The following is a 19,112-nucleotide window of genomic DNA, read 5'->3' as shown; positions in this document are numbered from 1 at the left end:
TGTTTTAAAAATACATATACTTTTAAATGCTCTGTTTTCAGTAAATATTTTTCACATGGGGCATATCTGTCAGCTGATCCCCGCTGAGCAGGCAGATGGCTTGTCTGTGTCCACTCTGCTTATGCAGATACACACACAGCTCCCTGACCTCTATGGGCAGTCAGATGTAAATGGACCATCTGTTCGTTTACACCCGACAGCCGTCCGATTCGCAAGACGGATGGGGGACGGATCTCCATCTGTCTGTTCTTAGCATACAGGTGTCAACAGACACATATCCGTTAACACCCACCCCTCCATAGAGGGCAAGGCAAAGGTTTCCAATAATACACATTTAGGTGTCTGTCTGCCATCACCCCTGATATATAGCACAAAAAATGTGTATCCCCCATACCAAACTGGGACTATATTGGCAAGCAGTACACCATAGACATATATGATAAAATATACAGCAGTTTATTTCAACATCTTAAAATTGTTTTAAAATTATTGCCAAAAATTTTTTAAAAAGCAGCGTAAACATATACATAGTAAAAAACTATTATACAGACATCTCATTGTTGGTTGACAAACGTTTAAGGTTTGCTATTGCCTTTCCACCTGATGCGTTTCAGTTCTATGACCCTTCCTCAGGGATTTATATTAGGAAGGAGATGCCTATATTCAACAGTATTCTATCAATGAAAGAGGAGTGACATTGTAATGAACATAGATGCAAAACATATAACAGTAAATACACACATTATCTCACATGTTACTTACCACCTCAAACAGTCAAGGTAGGTTCCGCCTAAAAACCTGACAGGCGGACCCAATCAGTTTGCCCGTGTGAAAGAGGTCTAATATACCAAAATATGGAAGTATTTTGCTTAATGATTAGTGACAGAAGTATATCTTTCTACATTTCTATTATTCTTAAAGACACTCTGTCACTTGCCTACTCAGGGAAGTGTCGGGATTATCGCATACTACCCCATTACGTTGCACTTACCTGCAAACGAAGCCCGCGATGTCCCCGCTGGTGGCCGCATCCATCTTCACCTCTTCCTTCCGGGTCTCCGTGACTGGCTGGAGTCACGGGACGTCCCGCGCATGAACGCGGTAGCCAACGGACGCGGCATGTGTCCTAAAGAAACCAAACTTATAGATCGTGCCCTTTTTTTAGTGCGCATGCGCCGATGACATCGGCGCAAGCATATATGGTAAAAATCTCCTAAACCTTGCAGGTTTAGGGGATAGTTCCAGTACCTACATTTAAGCCATATTATAGGCTTACCTGTAGGTAAAAGTGGTGTGTAAGGGTTTACAATCACTTTAAGTGTAAAAGGAGGTGTACTTTAACATGAATCCATGAACAGATAATGTAACCTGAAATGATGTGAACATTAAAGCAGCTACCATGTGGCTGGGGGGGAGTGCACCCCCCCCCCCAGCACCTCCTTATACTTATCTGAGCCTAATCTAGATCCAGGGATGTGCATGAAAGCAGTTGCTGCTTTCTTCCTCCTCATTGGCTCAGAGACAACAGCGAGAGCCATTGGCTCCCACTGCTGTGCATCCCAGCCAGTAAGGTGGAGGTGGGACTGAGCCTCACTTTAGGTGTCTATGGACACATTGCGTAATCTCGGGAGCGTACCAGCACGAATTCCCCCATAGCCAGTGGCTTGCTATGGTGGGCACTCAGCAGGTGGGAGAAGCCAGGAGCACCAGCAGGGGACCCAAGAAGAGGAGGATTAGGCTGCTCTGTGCAAAACCACACATAGCAGATACGTAAAACATGTTTGTTTTTGAAAAAAAATTACGGTTTACAATCACTTTAACTATTTTTGCCTTCAGATCGATAAATGGTAATAGGCTCAGATACTGAAGGCTTGCTCATTTTCTTGAGAAGTTTTATCCTTCTTCAGCACACCATAAGTCCCTGCCACATGACACAGCACACCTGTGATTGCCACACAATGTCATACAGGCAAGAGAGCCCTGTGAGAATGATGTAGTACCTTGCCCAGCAAATTTTGCAGTGCTTGGACTGGTTATAAGTGTACTTTTAATATTAATGAACATTGAAAAGTATAGCCATACTTATTGTACTGCAATACGGGATGCATTGGAACATTTACTTACTGCAGTAGGTGTGCCAACCAGTCATTACATTGTGCCCAGTAAATGGTAAACATGGCAATTTTTAAACACGTTGTGGCAATTTAATTATTATTATGCATATCCGCTTCACAGAATATTTTAAGACCAGGACACCCACATTTCACCTGTGTTATCAAACATTATTCTACATTTATTTTACTTTATTCACTGTTTATTTCTATGTAATCAATTGTCTTGTTTTATGTCATTAAAAAGTCATTAAATGCAGTAAGAGTGTATATTAAATCTGATTTAAATGGCGAAAAGAGATCTGTTCTTTAACCAAGTTTTTTTTTCCAAGTTTTCATTAAACTGCTTAAAACATTTTTTTGTTCTTTCAGATTGAAGTTAGAAGAAAACAAAAAACAATTGACAGCTTAGATCTCACAATCAAAAATCTAAAATCAGTGAGTAAAATGTTTGTCTAGTTGCATTTATGAGACTGATTTAGTAAAGAAGTTGAGATTGTTTACACAAAAAAGTGAAAAATTACTTCAGTTATCCAATCAAGTGCTGATGAAACAATAGTTTGCTTTCTACATGATTGGATAATTGTAATTATTCACTTTTTTTGTGTGTGAAAATCCTCAACTCCTTTAGGCTTCATGTACACTGCTGCTGGTAAAGGAACGTTTAGGAGCAGTTGGGTGTTTTTTCCGCTGCCCCTGAACTCTCCTCAATGTTATCTTATCAGTACATGTACACAGGGTCCTTTATAGTCATTTCTAGGCAGTTGAGTTTAGAAATGTGAAGGTAAGTACAGCGCTGCGCCAGAAATTACACAAATGTATATACCGATTAGCAGCTAACACACCTATAGACTTAGGTTGGAGTTCAAAATCAAAATAAAAAAGTGTAGCGCTATATACATTGAACAAAAAGTGTAACGTGCCTATAGACAGTAAATAAAACTTAAACAACCCTTATAGACAAAGGTATAAATAGTGGAACAAAGTGACACTATATAATTCAACACATCAATTGAAATACGATAAGAATTAGGGCTCTTTCACACGGGGCGGATCAGTGATGATCCGCCCCGTGAACACCCGCTTGCTCAGCGGGGATTGCTTCACCGATCCCCGCTGAGCAGAAAGATGACAGGTCCATCGCTGCACGCTGTGCAGCTACGGACCTGTCAGAGCGCCGCTCTCCCCTATGGGGGGATCGGATGATGACGGACCGTAGTGTCCGTCGTCACCCGATCCGATCCGAAAACGGATGGAAAAGTAGGTTTTTCCTCCGTTACACTTTTCGGATCGGAGCGGGGTTGGATGTCAGCGGACATGTCACCGCTGACATCCGACGCTCCATAGGGATACATGTATGTCCGTTTTTCATCCGAAAACGGAAGGATGAAAAACGGACATACGGATCCCTCGTGTGAAAGAGCCCTAATAGTGACCAAAATATAAAAATAAAGTAAATACAATAAATCTAAAAACTGTGAAAGTATGGCAGATCAGCCACTCAAATCCATATATAAAGTCCAAAGTAGAAATAAATGATAAACTTGTGAAAAAAAAGGAAACCACCACCGAAAGTCTATGGGGGTTGTGCGTTTGGAACTGGTGGAAAATTACTTCCAACTTCACACGAAAATGAAATTTGTCACATCCAACAAGTTGATGGATAACGAAGGGACCACAGGTGGACAAAGGATCTAGATGGGTGGCAGTACCATCACCAAAACATCAGGGGGCTTACTGGAACTTAGGGACTTGAAAAGACCTACGTCTTACAAGTCAAAAAGGCTTGTTGACCAACCGGTCTGGACAGGGTAACTCATCACCAATCTTCAACTCGCGATAGAAAGAGGGGTGTCAACAAAGCTTTCCACGTCCACCAACGATCCAATAAGGCCAAGCGAAATTTTCATATATCATGCGAGAAGTAAAGCTCACATAGCGTGATAACGTTTAAAACATCAATTTATTAAATAAAAGAATAAACTATGCACTCACATATTTTCGGAGATCAAAACAGCACAAAATGGTCAAATAGCGGTAATCGTGAGCTATTATTCATTACTGCATAGAGTCTGAAACAAAGCTTTTTTGAACATTGATTTTAAAGAGTGCATATAACCTGTTCTCAGAGGAACTTAAGGTACTAAAGGTTGCTTTTTTAAATTAAAATCAAAAAAGAGGTTTTTACTTACCTTCTCTGTGCAACAATATTGCACAGAGCAGTCCCAGTCCCTCTTTACTGTTACCCACTGGTGCTGTTCACCTCTTCTTCCAGTAGGTGCCCCTATAGCAGGCCGTGCGCCATGGGGACACCTGTACCGTTGCACATCTGAGCCAGGCTGCGTGCGTCTGTAATACATACACAGCACAGCGCATACACATACACAGCGCATTGCGGCCACACCCTCCACTCCCTCTTCTTAGGACTTGACTGACAACAATAGATGTCTATGGTTGCTACCTGAGTCTTCCTTGAATCCAGGAAGTAGAGGTAGAAGACCCGCAGCCAGAACAGCGCTGGATCAATAGAAAAATTAAAGTGTCTCCGTGCAACCATATGCAGTCACTGGTTGGGTGTTTGAATACAATAGCAGGCAATGCAAATTCTTCCTTTCACACTGTTTGGAGTGGATGGAGGAATCTATTGTTTTTTTTTTCTCATATTCTCTCATTCAGATTGATGGCTGAACAAGATAAATCTAGGTGAGTAATGGTAGCTTTACAGGCCAAATTCCGTACTGTTTTTAGTCTAGGTCAGGTTTGGACATTTGGACAGAGGGCCTTTTTATAAAGCAACCGTGTGGCCTTACCATGACCATACAGCTGCTTTAAAAAAACATATTTATAAAGCACATGTGCTTTACAGACATCTTTAAAGTGTTTCTAAAGGCAGAAGGTTTTTCACCTTAATGCATTCTATGCATTAGGGTAAAAAACTTCTGGGTGCAACTCCTCCCCCCAGCCCCCCCATACTTAATTGAGCACTATCCCAATCCAGTGATGGGCATGAGAGCAGCGTCTCTCCTCAGTCTCTGTCTCCTCATTGGCTCACACAGCAGCGGGAGCCATTGAGCCAATCACAGCCAGTGAGCCAACGAGGAGAGAGCGGGGGGCGGAGCCAAGTCACGCTTCATGTGTGAATGGGCAATGTCCATTCACAGAAGCACGGCTTGGGGACGAGCCTGCTTGAGTGCCCCCATGGCTTGCTATTGGGGGCATTCGGCAGGGGGGAGGAGCCAGGACCATCAGCGGGGGACCCAAATAGAAGAGGATCGAGGCTGCTCTGTGCAAAACAATTGCACAAAACAGGTAAGTATAATATGTTTGGTATTTTGTATTTATCTTTTTTTCATTTGAACCTTTAGAACCACTTTAAGATATTTTTTTTGGGACACTGAATCAAGCAAAGTTCCAGCCTCTTCTCTATTTACAGCATTGCACAGAGAAAACTCCATGGGATGCTAAAGGCTCCACACTGTTCACACTGTGCATTTTAGGACAGGCAGATAATATGCAGAGTGTAGTGTGGAGTAACATTTTGGTAGAAAGCCCACGGCAAGGGGTTAGGTGTCCAAAGTGGCATTTAAACTGAGGAACCAGTACTGCAAGGCAAAAGTGCTATTTGTTGAACTTGCTGAATTTGATTTTGGATGGGCTCCGCCTTTAGTGAGTGCAGGAAAATCTTAATAATAGTTCTGAAGGCTAATATTTTTGTGTTAATAGAGCATTTGATGTTATACGCTGTATTTTTGCTTTTATTAGGATGCTAACATTGCTAAAGAACATTTAGAAAAAGTAGAAGCTGAACTCGAAGAAAGGAAACAAGAGAACAAAGCTGTAAATGCCCTATTAGATCAGCTGCAGGACGACAACAGCAGATTAAGCAAAAAAGTAGAAAAACTGGAGAAAACAGGTATTTTTTCAGTCACTTTATTAAACACATTCAATTATACATTCATGAAAACACCTTTGTGTACAGTATGTAAACCCTAACAATATACTTACTTAAGCCCTTATACATACTCCCTTTTTGTCTGTCAAATATACCATTGAAAGAGTTTTGTTATGTATGATAAACAAGAAAAAAATCTGTTGGATTTAAGGAAGAGTAAGGGCTGCAAGAGTAACCGCTGCATTGCTCTTTGAAGAGCGATCTGCAATGGATATCTTTTCAGAGAGTGGTGCAGGTGTGACTGATTCAGGAGGCGATACTGTTTGTTTGTTTTTTACACCCAAATTGGCGTTTTGAATGTTTGAATGAAATACATTTGGTTGGCAGTAGAGGAGTGCCCCCATGTCACATTTGGTGATGGTGCTGCCCACCGAACAAAACGAGGAAGAGAATTTTTTTAACTTAAAGTAAAGCATCGCGGCTGAGGCATGTGTACACCCCTGTCCAGTTGCCTTTGCAGCTTAAGGGGGTAACAGTAAAAAACACAACTCAACCTCCTTTTTTTTACCAGCTCCCCTCACCCATCCCTGCCAACTGCAAGTGCAAACCAAAACTTAGAATGTCTTTGTTTTTTTAATGCTGTCTGTGTCCTGGTTGGGTGATTCCTTTTCACTTCTTGTGTGGTCACCAAGAAGGCAAGTGAAGGTAAATCTAACTAACTCAGAGACCAAAAAACCTGACGGGTCCTTATTCTTCTCCACATTATCCAAAAACAAGAAAAACTATTTCAACTGGAGTTAGGTTTTAACATTATATATATACATAGTAAACAAGATACAGAATATTCGTAAAAAAAAAAAATGAATACAATTGACTCTGAATTATTGTGGTTTCCCTTTAAGACATTCAGGCTGGGTTCACACTATTGCGAATTGGATGCAAGTTCTTCGCATCCAATTCGCAATAGCAGGAGATTTTGACCGGCTCTCTGTATGGAGCCTGTTCACATATCTCCGCTGCGACTCCGCTGCAAATTTGCACAGGAGTCCTGTGAGTCTTTTGGTCTGTTTCAGGTCCGAATTCAGCCAAAATTTCGGGCTGAAATTGGACCTGAAACGGTGAATCAGGACGCAATGGACCCCTACTGGGAGTCACATGCGGGGATGGTGTGAACCCAGCTTATGACACTAAATAGTATATTATATAACTTTTTATATTTTTTTTATATTAATATAACTGTTTGATTATAATTTTTTCTCCTAATTTAATAGAGAAGAAGAACATTTTTGTAACTGAAAAGAATAAGGCAACATCTCCCTCTAAACTGGACTCATTTGTTAAAAGCCTTGAGGAAGAAAGAGATCACTACAAGAGGGAAGCAGAGCATTTGAGGAAAATGCTTAGAGGACGTAGTAGCAGTCCCAAACGCAGTCCCTCTCGGGTGGGTAAAAACCTGTAAAATGAACATAGAAAGTATCCTTTTATCTGGTCACATTAGAGTACTTGATCAAGCTTTATTCTTCATATGTGTCCCCACTCAAAGCAGTCTTGTTTAGTGGTCATACTTATTTCAGTATCTGGATCTTAATTGTAATATTGAGCACTGCTTTATGTGAAGGCCTGGTAACCTTTGCACTTTCACTTCCCATGAGAAAATGTGAATACCAGCATGTTTTCATTAGCTTTGCAGAAAAACAGCAAAGGCTTATGCAGACTTGGTATGTTAGGCAAAGTTAGAATCAGCACAATGTTAATATCAAATGTGGCCTTAGTAGGTTATCTAGTGGATTATATGACATTAGCAGAGGACAGCATACTGCCCCATTTCAAAGCAAATATGTTGTATGCGGTTTGCATAATTCTCTTTTATTGGGTTTAATGGGTTTTACTTACAAAAGTAATGTTCAAGTTTTGAGAAAATTATTCTTTGGAAAGTGCAGTGAGATATGCCAGTGACAATTTAGAGGTAACATCCATATTACACTGAAAAGAAAATGCGGGGTGGTAGTTGGCATTTTGACACGGGCTCAGTGTTAATATTGCAGGGGTGAGATCCGTCAGCATAAAGCAAAGTTATGGTGCCGTCTGCCTGGGTCAAACCCAGTTTGGGTCTTGTTTCCAACCCCTAAACTTTTTATTGGAATTATTGTGGACTTCTCAGAATTTAGCTTTTCAACTGCAGTGTGCAATATAGTATGGAGCTTTTCTTTACCTGGGAAAGTAATAATAATGTTCTGATCTTTATAATGATTTGTTATGACAAACAGCAATGTAGTAGGTGTTTGACCTGTTGTGAAAAGCTTGATATTCCAGAAACCTAGATATAGCAGTGACTACCTCTTGTACTAGAGGCAGACAACTTCCAGTTCCAGAATTGTGAAGGAGGGTGTTCCCCAACATCTGTCGATATGTGCTTGCTCTCTGCCTATCCCTGAAACAGATTTGGGACTATGCACATCTAGAAGGATGTCATGGAGCCTTTTTTTTTTGTTTATCAAACTAAGCTTGATAAAGGGGTCTTTAGACAGCTTTATAAGGCAGAAGGGAAATTTGAACTGGTTGTAGTTAGCCACAGAGCTCTCATAACATCACAACAGGGAGGAAAAATGCAAAAGGCTTTTGATATGCATTTATACATTAAAGTAGATAAGGAATATGAAAATTCACTTATTATTGAAGATATTTTGTTATTAATAATCTGACTCTTCTGTATGTATTTTGACAAATAAACAATTCCAGCATGATTTACCGTAAATTTAGTATGAGCAGTCATGCAAAAAAAAATACTTTTTTCAACATTTTCCAAACTAAGATCACCTGTGTAATGTCATTATCATATTCTTTCTTAGCAAAAGGTTGTTCAGGAAAGAGATGACCTCCAGGACATGCTAGCAAAGTATGAACGACACATGGCAGAAATCCAGGCTAATGTCAAAGTCCTGACATCAGAGCGAGACAAAAGCAATGCTCTTTATGAGAGGGTAACTTTTTAAAATAGAATTATTGACATTTGATCACTGTTCATTTATCATGTGATTGCAATATCAGAAGGAAGGAACAATCATGGGAATTCAATAAAGCTCTAATGACACTTTCCTGATGGTAGTCCCCTTTAGAACTACCTGCACCTAATTCAGAGAAGCATAGGCACCAGTTTTAATACCATTAGGCTCGGTTCACACTGGGGCGACTTGGGATCCGACTTGTACGCCCTCAAGTCGCCCCAAGTCGCCCCAGAAATAGTTTTGATGGGAGTTAACGCTAGTGTCTTAATAGACACTACTGAAGTCGCTCCGACTTCAGAGCGTACTCCCTGTATTACTTTGATCCGACTTGGTAGGCGACCTGTACCATAGAAATCAATGGAAGTCGCCTCCAAGTCGGATCTCTCTGTAAAGTCAAGCGACTTTGCAGGGAAAACCCCTCCCTCCCCCCCTCCCTCCCAGAGAGCTGATTGGCCACAGGCGAAGTCGCCTGTCATGGAGGCGACTTCAAGTCGCCTCGTAATTTGCCGAAGTCGCGTCGGAGTTGCGTCGAAGTCGCGTCGAGGTCGCGTCGAAGCCGCCGTGCAAAGTCGCGCTAAAGTCGTGTTGCCCATGTGTGAACCGACCCTTACAGACACATGGAGGAGATTTACTAAAACTGGAGCACTCAGAATCCAGTGCAGCTGTGCACAGTAGCCAATCAGCTTCTAAATTCAGTTTGTTCATTTGAGCTTTGGCAATAAAACGTGGAAGCTGATTGCTTTCTTTATAGAGCTGCATCAAATTTTGCACTCTCCAGTTTTAGTAAATCCCCCCTATACTTTAAATTCAGGTCCATTATGGCCACTCCACTGATTGATTCATGTACTTGTCTGTAACACGTACATGAATCGGCCACATAAACCATCAATTTTGGTGCAGCAGGCTGAATTCTAAGGGGTGTTTAGAAAACCCTTTATGCATTCCCTCAGACATTTGTATTATAGTAAGCAGCAATAATTAGCCAGTAAGACACACAAAGGAACATTTATCACGCAAATTAGCAACAAGTTTAGATGCAAATCAGGTTGTCTAGCAAAGTCTTTGTGACATTTTCTTATTTGTATTTGTGACACTGTGCCTGTAATCCTGGGTAGACAAATGAGACAGATTTGCACTGGCAATAAGACATATTTTCACTCAATAATTAAAACGCACAATTAAAAAGTGGTCAGGGCAAGTTTTATTCTTTGGCCATACCACTTTGGAGCAGCAGAAAGAGGAATTTATGAATGAAGCTGCCTAATTTTAATGAATCTGTCTTGCCGCTCTTGTTTAGCACTGCCCTGCTTAACAACAGAAATAATAAATGCACCCCACAGTACTGTGCATAGCAGCATAGTTGCCAGCCACCACTTTTTTCCATAATAGGTTGTCAGTACAATGCAAAGTGTAACTGGATGAACAGTGTGTGACAGAACTGAAGCTGTGAGCGAAAGACTGGGTTTAATGATATTGTTAATGTGATTTATGACACAGTTGTGTTCAGAGCAAACTCCCTCAAGTACAAAATAAATCTTTAAATTAGAATTGCACCAACACCCTGATATAGGTGCTTTAATTATTCTTCAGAGTATGATAAAGTTGTGGTTGGTTCTTGGAAAGTATGATGCTGAAATATATTTCCCTAACTAACTTAAAATTTAATCTGCAATAAAATTACAGCATGTTGGTAGTTAGTGCACATGTTTTTAGGGTGCATGTGAAATACCAATCGTTTACTATGCTAACGCCATACTAATCAAAGGGATCAAAAGTTAGTCTCTCAGACAAACCTTAAAACTATTTGCTAAAGTTGAGACAAAAGATGCAGACACCCTTATCCAGGGCCGTCTTTAATATTGATTGGACCCTGAACAAACATTTTCTTGCCCCCCCCCCCCCCCCCCCCCTATGCAAATTTTCTCTCCACCCCAACATTCCAAAAAACAAACACACACATAGACTTATGTATTGAATTGTATTGTACTTTCTGCCATCATGTTGTAAAGGGCTGCACAAACTGTCAGTGCTATATAAATCCAGAGGAGTCCAGGATGATGGGAGGGTTGAGGTAGGGGAGTACAGGATGATTGGGGGGAAGAGATAGGGGAGTCCAGGATGATGGCGGGGGGGAGTGATAGGGGAGTCCAGGATGATTGGGGGGAGATAGAGGAGTCCAGGATGATTGGGGGGGGGGATTGGGGAGTTCAGGTTGATTGGGTGAGAGGAGGGATAGGGGAGTCCAGGATGATTGGAGGGGAGAGTGGAGAGTCCAGGATGATGGGGGAGGGGTGATAGAGGAGTCCAGGAGGATGAGGGGAGAAAGAGGAGTCCAGGATGATGGGGGGGGGCAGATAGAGGAGTCCAGGATGATGGGGAGTGGGGGGAGATAGAGGAGTCCAGGATGACACACAGGGCTTGGGAGCATGTACAGTGCTGAGGTGTTTGTATCATACAGGGCACAGAAAAGATCAGCACAAGGGGCAGTACTTGCATATCGACCCCCCCCCCCCCCACCACCTCCCCAAAGTAACCATTTATTGGTTACCTCTGCACAAATCTTTGCTTACATCTGCACAAATCTTTGCTTACCTCTGCACCCCCAATCCACAGTTCACCTCTGTATCCCCCGTCCACCTGTGTACCACCCCCCCGTCCAAAGTTCACTTCTGTATCCCCCATCCACCGCTCACCTCTGTATCCCCCATCCACCGCTCACCTCTGTACCCCCATCCACCTCTGTACCCCCCTATCCATAGCTCACCTCTGTACTACCCATCCACAGTTCAATCCTGTACCCCCCATCCACACCTCACCTCTGTACCCCCCCATCTACAGCTCACCTCTGTACTCCCCCATCCACCTCTGTATCCTCCCATCCACAGCTCACCTTTGTATCCCCCCATCCACCACCCACCTCTGTACCAGCTTACACAACATGCCCCCTACACAACTCTCACCTCGTTTCACAAGTTCACCTTTCCTGCACTACAACTCCAACCTAATTACAGCTGATTCTTTGCACATGCAAATTCCCTTTTCCACCCCCCCCCCCTTCTCTCCACTGTTCTTTCTCACCTGTGTGCAGAAGCTTCACGGTGTGCAACACAGTGCAGTCTCCGCCTATCAGACCTGTAGCACACAGCCAGAACACTTCATTTCACTTGGCTGTGTGCTACACAGGTCTGTTAGGCGGGGGTGGGGTCGGGAGGAACACGGAGCGCCGTTCTGCCTCCTTCCCTGTCATTCCCTGTCCTCCAGTCCTGCAGCTTCTGACAGAGGACAGAGGGAGAAGTGGGATGAGCGGGCTCTAGCACATGCAGCCCGCAGCTGTGCCACTCTCCTGTCATAATGTAACCGCTTGGGAGAGGGGGGGTTAGCTGTATCCGCTACTCCAGGAAAACTGCGGGCAGCGCGGAGCTCAAGGGGCAGCTGCTTTGGGCCCCACAACAATGACAGGACCCAGGGCAGCTGCCCCTTTTGCTCCACGTTAAATACGGCCCTGCTCTTATCGTTTTACCAGGATGTACTTTCTCATTCTTCTGTTATGTGACATGAAAAATGATTGTCTGCAATATTTTAGTTTGCCCCGTAAAGAGCTACCTAGACTATGTGGGCAACAGTTAAATGTTAAGGGGTGCTGCTTTGGAAAATAATCAACTCGCATTTGTATTATTTAAAGTTATATAACTTGTAAATTGTACAGACTGGGCAATAAAGTCGGTGCGTTACACATTTTAAACATCATTACCTTACAGAAAAATAAATGCAAGATGATCATAACTAGACCAGTGAACTGATAATAGTGTTCAACTTGCTGAAAGACCCCAATAATATCCATTAATCCAAAGAATGTGCTGGGGCTACTATTTAGTTCTATTTGCTCCTTAAGCAGTTCACACCAGAACACGGATCAGGAAACTCTTGCTCCGTACGTGTTTCCCACACCACATTCAAAACCCCCTGCAGTTTCAATTTGCAGCGGGTGTTAATTTAATGACACCTTAAACGTAGGTCACCACATGGTACAGTAGAACCATGTGATCCAGTTCCTGTGCGTTTTATAAAGTAGTACATGCACTACTTTTGGTGCGGTCTGTCACGATTTCAGCCCATTCAAATAAATGGGCTGAAATTGGACTGCATCTGTATCGCATGGGAATCAAACAGGAACGCACAGCACGTTTCAATGTGATTCATGGTGTGAATCAGCCCTAAAAGAAACTAGTAACACCCTGTTCGTTTCATCGGAGTTTACAAATGAAAGCCAATACACCAATAAAGTATACAGAGAAAAAAGCAACAGATACGGAGCAAATATTTTTTATTTATAAAGAAAGCATAAAGTACAACAATTGTAAACCATGGCAACTAGGTAACTAGGATTAGTGTTTAGTTTGGTATAGTAAGGCTGGTAACTTTTCAAGGGTCTTCATTAATACTAATTTATATAATATATGTTGTTCAATTGTTAGGCTCAACAAGAAATTACTCAACTTCGAAGAGAGCTCATGAGATCTCCAAAGACACCCAAAGCCAGCTTAACTGCTCAAACTATTCTGCGACGCGTGGAGGCTGAACGTGACAATGCCATTTCCGATTTGCGCCGAATGACTACAGAGCGAGATAGCCTAAGAGAGAGGCTGAAGGTAAGCAGTGGAATGTGTATATAGTCTATTCACTATATTGGCTTTACATATATATGCCAGAAAAAATAAAAATCAATACAATAGTATTGAGCATATACATTTTGTATGTATATATTTATATTTCCTCTGCATATAAATTCAGGAAGTAACAATCACAGGATTTAGAAAAATTTAGCGCCCTCCGATTGCTTCATGTCGAATAAACTTTGCTGCAGGTGCGAAGCATTGCATCCATGGCATGTAAACATCCCCGTTCCGCTGCCTATTGCAGCTTAAGAGGGGTGGTTGGTGGGTGTCAACAACGTGACTCAAACATGCATTTTTGGTGCTTCCCAACCGCAAGTCTAAATGAAGCCTAAAACAGCTGCACGAACACCCCTGATAATTTCATAGTTTGTTACAAACCCTGCAACTTTTGTTGGACAGCTTGGTGTGCTTATACAGGCAAATACTTGCTTGCTGCTGCAAGGGGATGCACAGGTGTTGCATGAATTCCCATGGCAGCGGTCCTATAGATGTCTCTTGGTACAAACTCCATGGACATAGCCACTGTGTCCCAATGTGACATCCACGCAGGTGTGGGTGCACAGCCCCAAATGCACCCAGGATGAGTTCAGGCACATGCTCTCACATGTATGTCATATTGGTACACAGCGGCTGTGTCTGTGCAGCCACGTGTCCCAAAAGACATCTGTGAGACTTCCGTCATGGGGATGCATGCAACACCTGTGCATCCTCGTGCTGGCAAAACACAGTTCTGGATAAAAAAAAAAAAAAAAAAAAAGGAAAGAGAAAACCTGCGCTATCAAGCAAAAATTAATATAACTGCAGCTGCAACAAAACCACAAATATCAATGAGGTGAAAAATTACATACAAAGAAAAAATTGTGCGCTTGCATTAGATATTTAAATCTATATTACTACATGATTATCATAAGTAGATAAACAAATAAATAAAAAAATAAAAAACACCATCAAAGTTAATTGTGAGTGAATTAGAAAGTTGCTATGCTACAGAGCAAACAGCGACATGTAAGTCAAATACTAATATTGACCATTGCATACATATAAACCAACAATAAAGTTATAAACTGGTGTGCAAAAAAGAAAAAAACAAAGGTTATTCCACCCAAGTGCAAAGTCATAAGTGAAAAAGTTCAAAATTGCATCCTGAGTCGCAGGAAAAACGCATATCCAAAGTTCATGAATTGCATTCCTTAGTGTGTATAAAGCAATAAGGGGACGTGAAGGGACCTCCAACCACCAGTGGATCCGAAGTTTGATAATAGATGAATCCTTACCAGACACGTTGGACCTCCTTTATAGCAAGGTCTTAGAAGCATGCAGATTTAGCCCTCTGCCGGCTAAATCTGCATGCTTCTAAGACCTTGCTATAAAGGAGGTCCAACGTGTCTGGTAAGGATACATCTGTTATCAACCTTCGGATCCACTGGTGGTTGGAGGTCCCTTCACGTCCCCTTATTCCTTTATACACACTAAGGAATGCAATTCATGAACTTTGGATATGCGTTTTTCTTGCGACTCAGGATGCAATTTTGAACTTTTTCACTTATGACTTTGCACTTGGGTGGAATAACCTTTGTTTTTTTGTTTTTTCTTTTTTGCACACCAGTTTATAACTTTATTGTTGGTTTATATGTATGCAATGGTCAATATTAGTATTTGACTTACATGTCGCTGTTTGCTCTGTAGCATAGCGACTTTCTAATTCACTCACAATTAACTTTGATGGTGTTTTTTATTTATTTTTTTATTTATTTATCTACTTATGATAATCATGTAGTAATATAGATTTAAATATCTAATGCAAGCACACAATTTTTTCTTTGTATACAAAACACAGTTCTGCACAGGGCATGCAAGTATTCGCCCCTGTGAGGCCTAAATGTGGGAATTTAAAAAAAAAAAGCATGCAACATAAAAAGAGTAATATACTGAATACTCTCAATAAAAGCTTTAACCCCATCTGCTGCTTCGTCCCTCTACAATCAGCATGAATCACTTCTGACAATTTTTCCTGACACCAAGAGAAAAAAGGTGACAGGGAGCCAGCTGATTGACAGCCTCAGCTCTGTTCCTGTGAGCTGTGGGGAGGGAGGTGTGTCTCTTCCCTCCAATCAGCTCTTAGAAATCTCCTCACTGAGCTCTGCAGAGTGTAACCATAGTTCTTCACCCACTTTTTTCGGAACTCTCAGACAAGCTTTAAATTCTGCACTTTGAACGAATGAAGAGAAGACTGCAGATAAACAAGTACAACTTATGTCGGAGGACTTGTTTCATCTCTGTGTATCACCTGAGGATAGTTCCTTCACTGGATATACAGTATCTCACAAAAGTGAGTACACCCCTCACATTTTTGTAAATATTTTATTATATCTTTACATGTAAAAACACTGAAGAAATGACACTTTCCTACAATGTAAAGTAGTGAGAGTACAGCTTGTATAACAGTGTAAATTTGCTGCCCCCTCAAAATAACTCAACACACAGCCATTAATGTCTAAACCGCTGGCAACAAAAGTGAGTACACCCCTAATTGAAAATGTCCAAATTGGGCCCAATTACCCATTTTCCCTCCCCGGTGTCATGTGACTCATTAGTGTTACAAGGTCTCAGGTGTGAATGGGGAGCAGGTGTGTTAAATTTGTTATCACTTTCACTCTCTCATACTGGTCACTGAAAAGTTCAACATGGCACCTCATTGCAAAGAACTCTCTGAGGATCTGAAAAAAAAGAATTGTTGCTCTACATAAAGATGGCCTAGACTACACAAAGATTGCCAAGACCCTGAAACTGAGCTGCAGCATGGTGGCCAAGACCATACAGCGGTTTAACAGAACGGGTTTCACTCAGGAGGGGCCTCACCATGGTCGACCAAAGAAGTTAATTGCATATGCTCAGCGTCATATCCAGAGGTTGTCTTTGGGAAATACACATATGAGTGCTGCCAGCATTTCTGCAGAGATTGAAGGGGTGGGGGGGTCAGACTGTCAGTGCTCAGACCATATGCCGCACACTGCATCAAATTGGTCTGCATGGCTGTCGTCCCAGAAGGAAGCCACTTCTAAAGATGATGCACAAGAAAGACCGCAAACAGTTTGCTGAAGACAAGCAGACTAAGGACATGGATTACCGGAACCATGTCCTGTGGTCTGATGAGACCAAGATAAACTTATTTGGTTCAGATGGAGTCAAGCGTCAAGAGGACTCCAGTGGAAACCTGTGAAGCTCTGGTGAACTCCATGCCCAAGAGGGTTAACCTCCCTGGCGGTATGATTATGTCAGATTTTTGATGCTGAAAGCGGTATAATGTTTTGCATGGAAATTTGGTGTTTTATATTGTAGGCCTGTAATTCTTAGGAATAGCTCACCTAAATCTGTCCAAACAAGATTCTAGTAGACATCCCGGATGTGATAAAGTTTGAAACACGAAATCATAAATTATAATATAATAAATAACTATAAATAATTATAACAAATAATCTAATAATAAAATGTATTCAATAATGTAATCAAAACACACAGTGGGGAGACATCGCAGGATCCTGGGGACAAGGTAAGTAACTTTGCCTGGATCCTGCAATGCACTCCCGAGTGAGGGTTACCGCTTTTGGTAATGAAAATTCACCCCGAGCCACACTCGGTATTACCGCTAGGGAAGTTAAGGCAAGTTAAGGTTAAGGCAGTGCTTGAAAATAATGGTAGCCACACAAAATATTGACACTTTTGGGCCCAATTTGGACAATTTCACTTAGGGGTGTACTCACTTTTGTTGCCAGCGGTTTAGACATTAATGGCTGTGTGTTGAGTTATTTTGAGGGGACAGCAAATTTACACTGTTATACAAGCTGTACACTCACTACATTGTAGCAATATGTGATTTCTTCAGTGTTGTTTTTCTTTTTTTTTTAACAAAACAAAGATGCTTTATTGTTGTCAAAACAAGACAGAGCATACAGATCAGCATGAAATAAAACCTTACAAAATGCTTGGATACCATACAAAAGGTAAGGACAGACACAACCGTAATTAGCAGAGTAATTGATTAAGTACACGTTTGCAATCAGAGATAAATAGCTACAGGCATCCTCTATTAATGTAGGTTAATCTATACATGGGTAGGGATGCAAACCGCATCCACTGGGGCAGTTGAAATTTGTGAATTAAGTCATCCATGAGGAGTAAAGCTTCTTGATACATGACATCTCCCAGGTTTACAACACCTCACCTGGCCCAAGCCTAGGGATCAGGCAGGGTACGGAACTGTTGCAAGCTGGAATTACCCCAAAGCGGTTGGGCCGGCGACAGCTGATTGGGTTGTATAAGTCTACGTCTAGCAGCCACCCACACTCTCCATGTGGCTCTCGTTGGTCCAGGAACCTGCGTGTATGCCTTGGGGCCTCTATATGCAAAATTTGTAAATCAGCTAGGGAACCCAGACTAACCGCCCCCAAACAAGTGGCCACGTTCGATCTCAAGCCCATGAACCACCGCTGGACTGTTACCAGCATTGCAGCCCAATGGTAGACCTTAAAGTTGGGCAAGGCAAGGCCCCCCAGGCGGGCCGGAAGCCACAGGGTAGAGCGTGCCAGTCTGGGGACGCCTCCACACCAGAGGAAGGACCCCACACATTGTTCAATTTTCCCAAAAAAGTAAACCGGGACTCATATCGGACAGTTCCTAAAAAATTGTTGAATTTGGGCAGGAAGATCATTTTAAGGAGATTTATCCGTCTCAGTAAATTGAGTGGCAGGTGGGCCTAGGAGTTACATTTAGCTTTCAGAGTTGTCAACAGGGGGAGAAGGTTCTTAGCCATGTAATCAGTGGGGCGTTGTGTCACTATTACCCCCAAAAAATGGAATTCCTCTACCCACCGGGGGAGGAAGCAGCAGTTTTTACCGCATCTGCATCTATGGGGAATAGGACCGACTTAGATTTCATCAGTGTTGTTACATGAAAAGATATAATAAAATATTTTCCAAAATGTGAGGGGTGTACTCACTTTTGTGAGATACTGTATGAAAGGGTTTACAACCACTTTAAAGTGTTTTTTTTTTTTACCTTAACCACTTACCGACCGGCTCCTGTACATGTATGTCGGCACTTTGAAGGTGGATATCTCGGTAACGGCAGCAGCTGCTGCTCGAACGCAGAGGAGACGGAGCGGAGGGCGCCATGGGTGAGTCCCAGAAAAGGAGGTGAGGGTTGCTCTGTGCAATATCCTTGCACAGAGCAGGTAAGTATAAAACCCTTTTTTTTTTTAGGGAAAAAAATTAAGACTTTACAATTTATTTTAAGGGCCTCAAAGGGAATAAAGGATTCATTTGTAGACTGACACAGATACTTGCAGGCATTACAAAGTCCCTGAACTTCCGCAGAACTGTCACCTGTTTAAGACAGGTTCACTAAAAACAATATGATAAAAAAAATGGTC

General features: G+C 42.0%; 1 protein-coding gene across 2 annotated transcripts in view; it reads left to right on the top strand.

Moving 5' to 3' along the window:
* The window catches only part of TSGA10 (testis specific 10), a 209,541-nt gene that overhangs the window by 30,273 nt on the left and 160,156 nt on the right, over positions 1-19,112 (top strand). For both annotated transcript variants that reach the window (XM_073614675.1, XM_073614676.1), the window contains exons 3-7: positions 2,484-2,549; positions 5,874-6,024; positions 7,275-7,444; positions 8,853-8,984; positions 13,484-13,657. In XM_073614675.1, coding sequence (XP_073470776.1) covers positions 2,484-2,549; positions 5,874-6,024; positions 7,275-7,444; positions 8,853-8,984; positions 13,484-13,657 — 693 coding nt within the window. The remainder of the gene's footprint in view (positions 1-2,483; positions 2,550-5,873; positions 6,025-7,274; positions 7,445-8,852; positions 8,985-13,483; positions 13,658-19,112) is intronic.

This window comes from Aquarana catesbeiana, linkage group LG02 (assembly GCF_042186555.1).
Source record: "Aquarana catesbeiana isolate 2022-GZ linkage group LG02, ASM4218655v1, whole genome shotgun sequence".
NCBI classification, from domain to species: Eukaryota; Metazoa; Chordata; class Amphibia; order Anura; family Ranidae; genus Aquarana; species Aquarana catesbeiana.
Note: the sequence above shows the minus strand (reverse complement) of the source record. Positions and strands in the feature narration are given on the sequence as shown.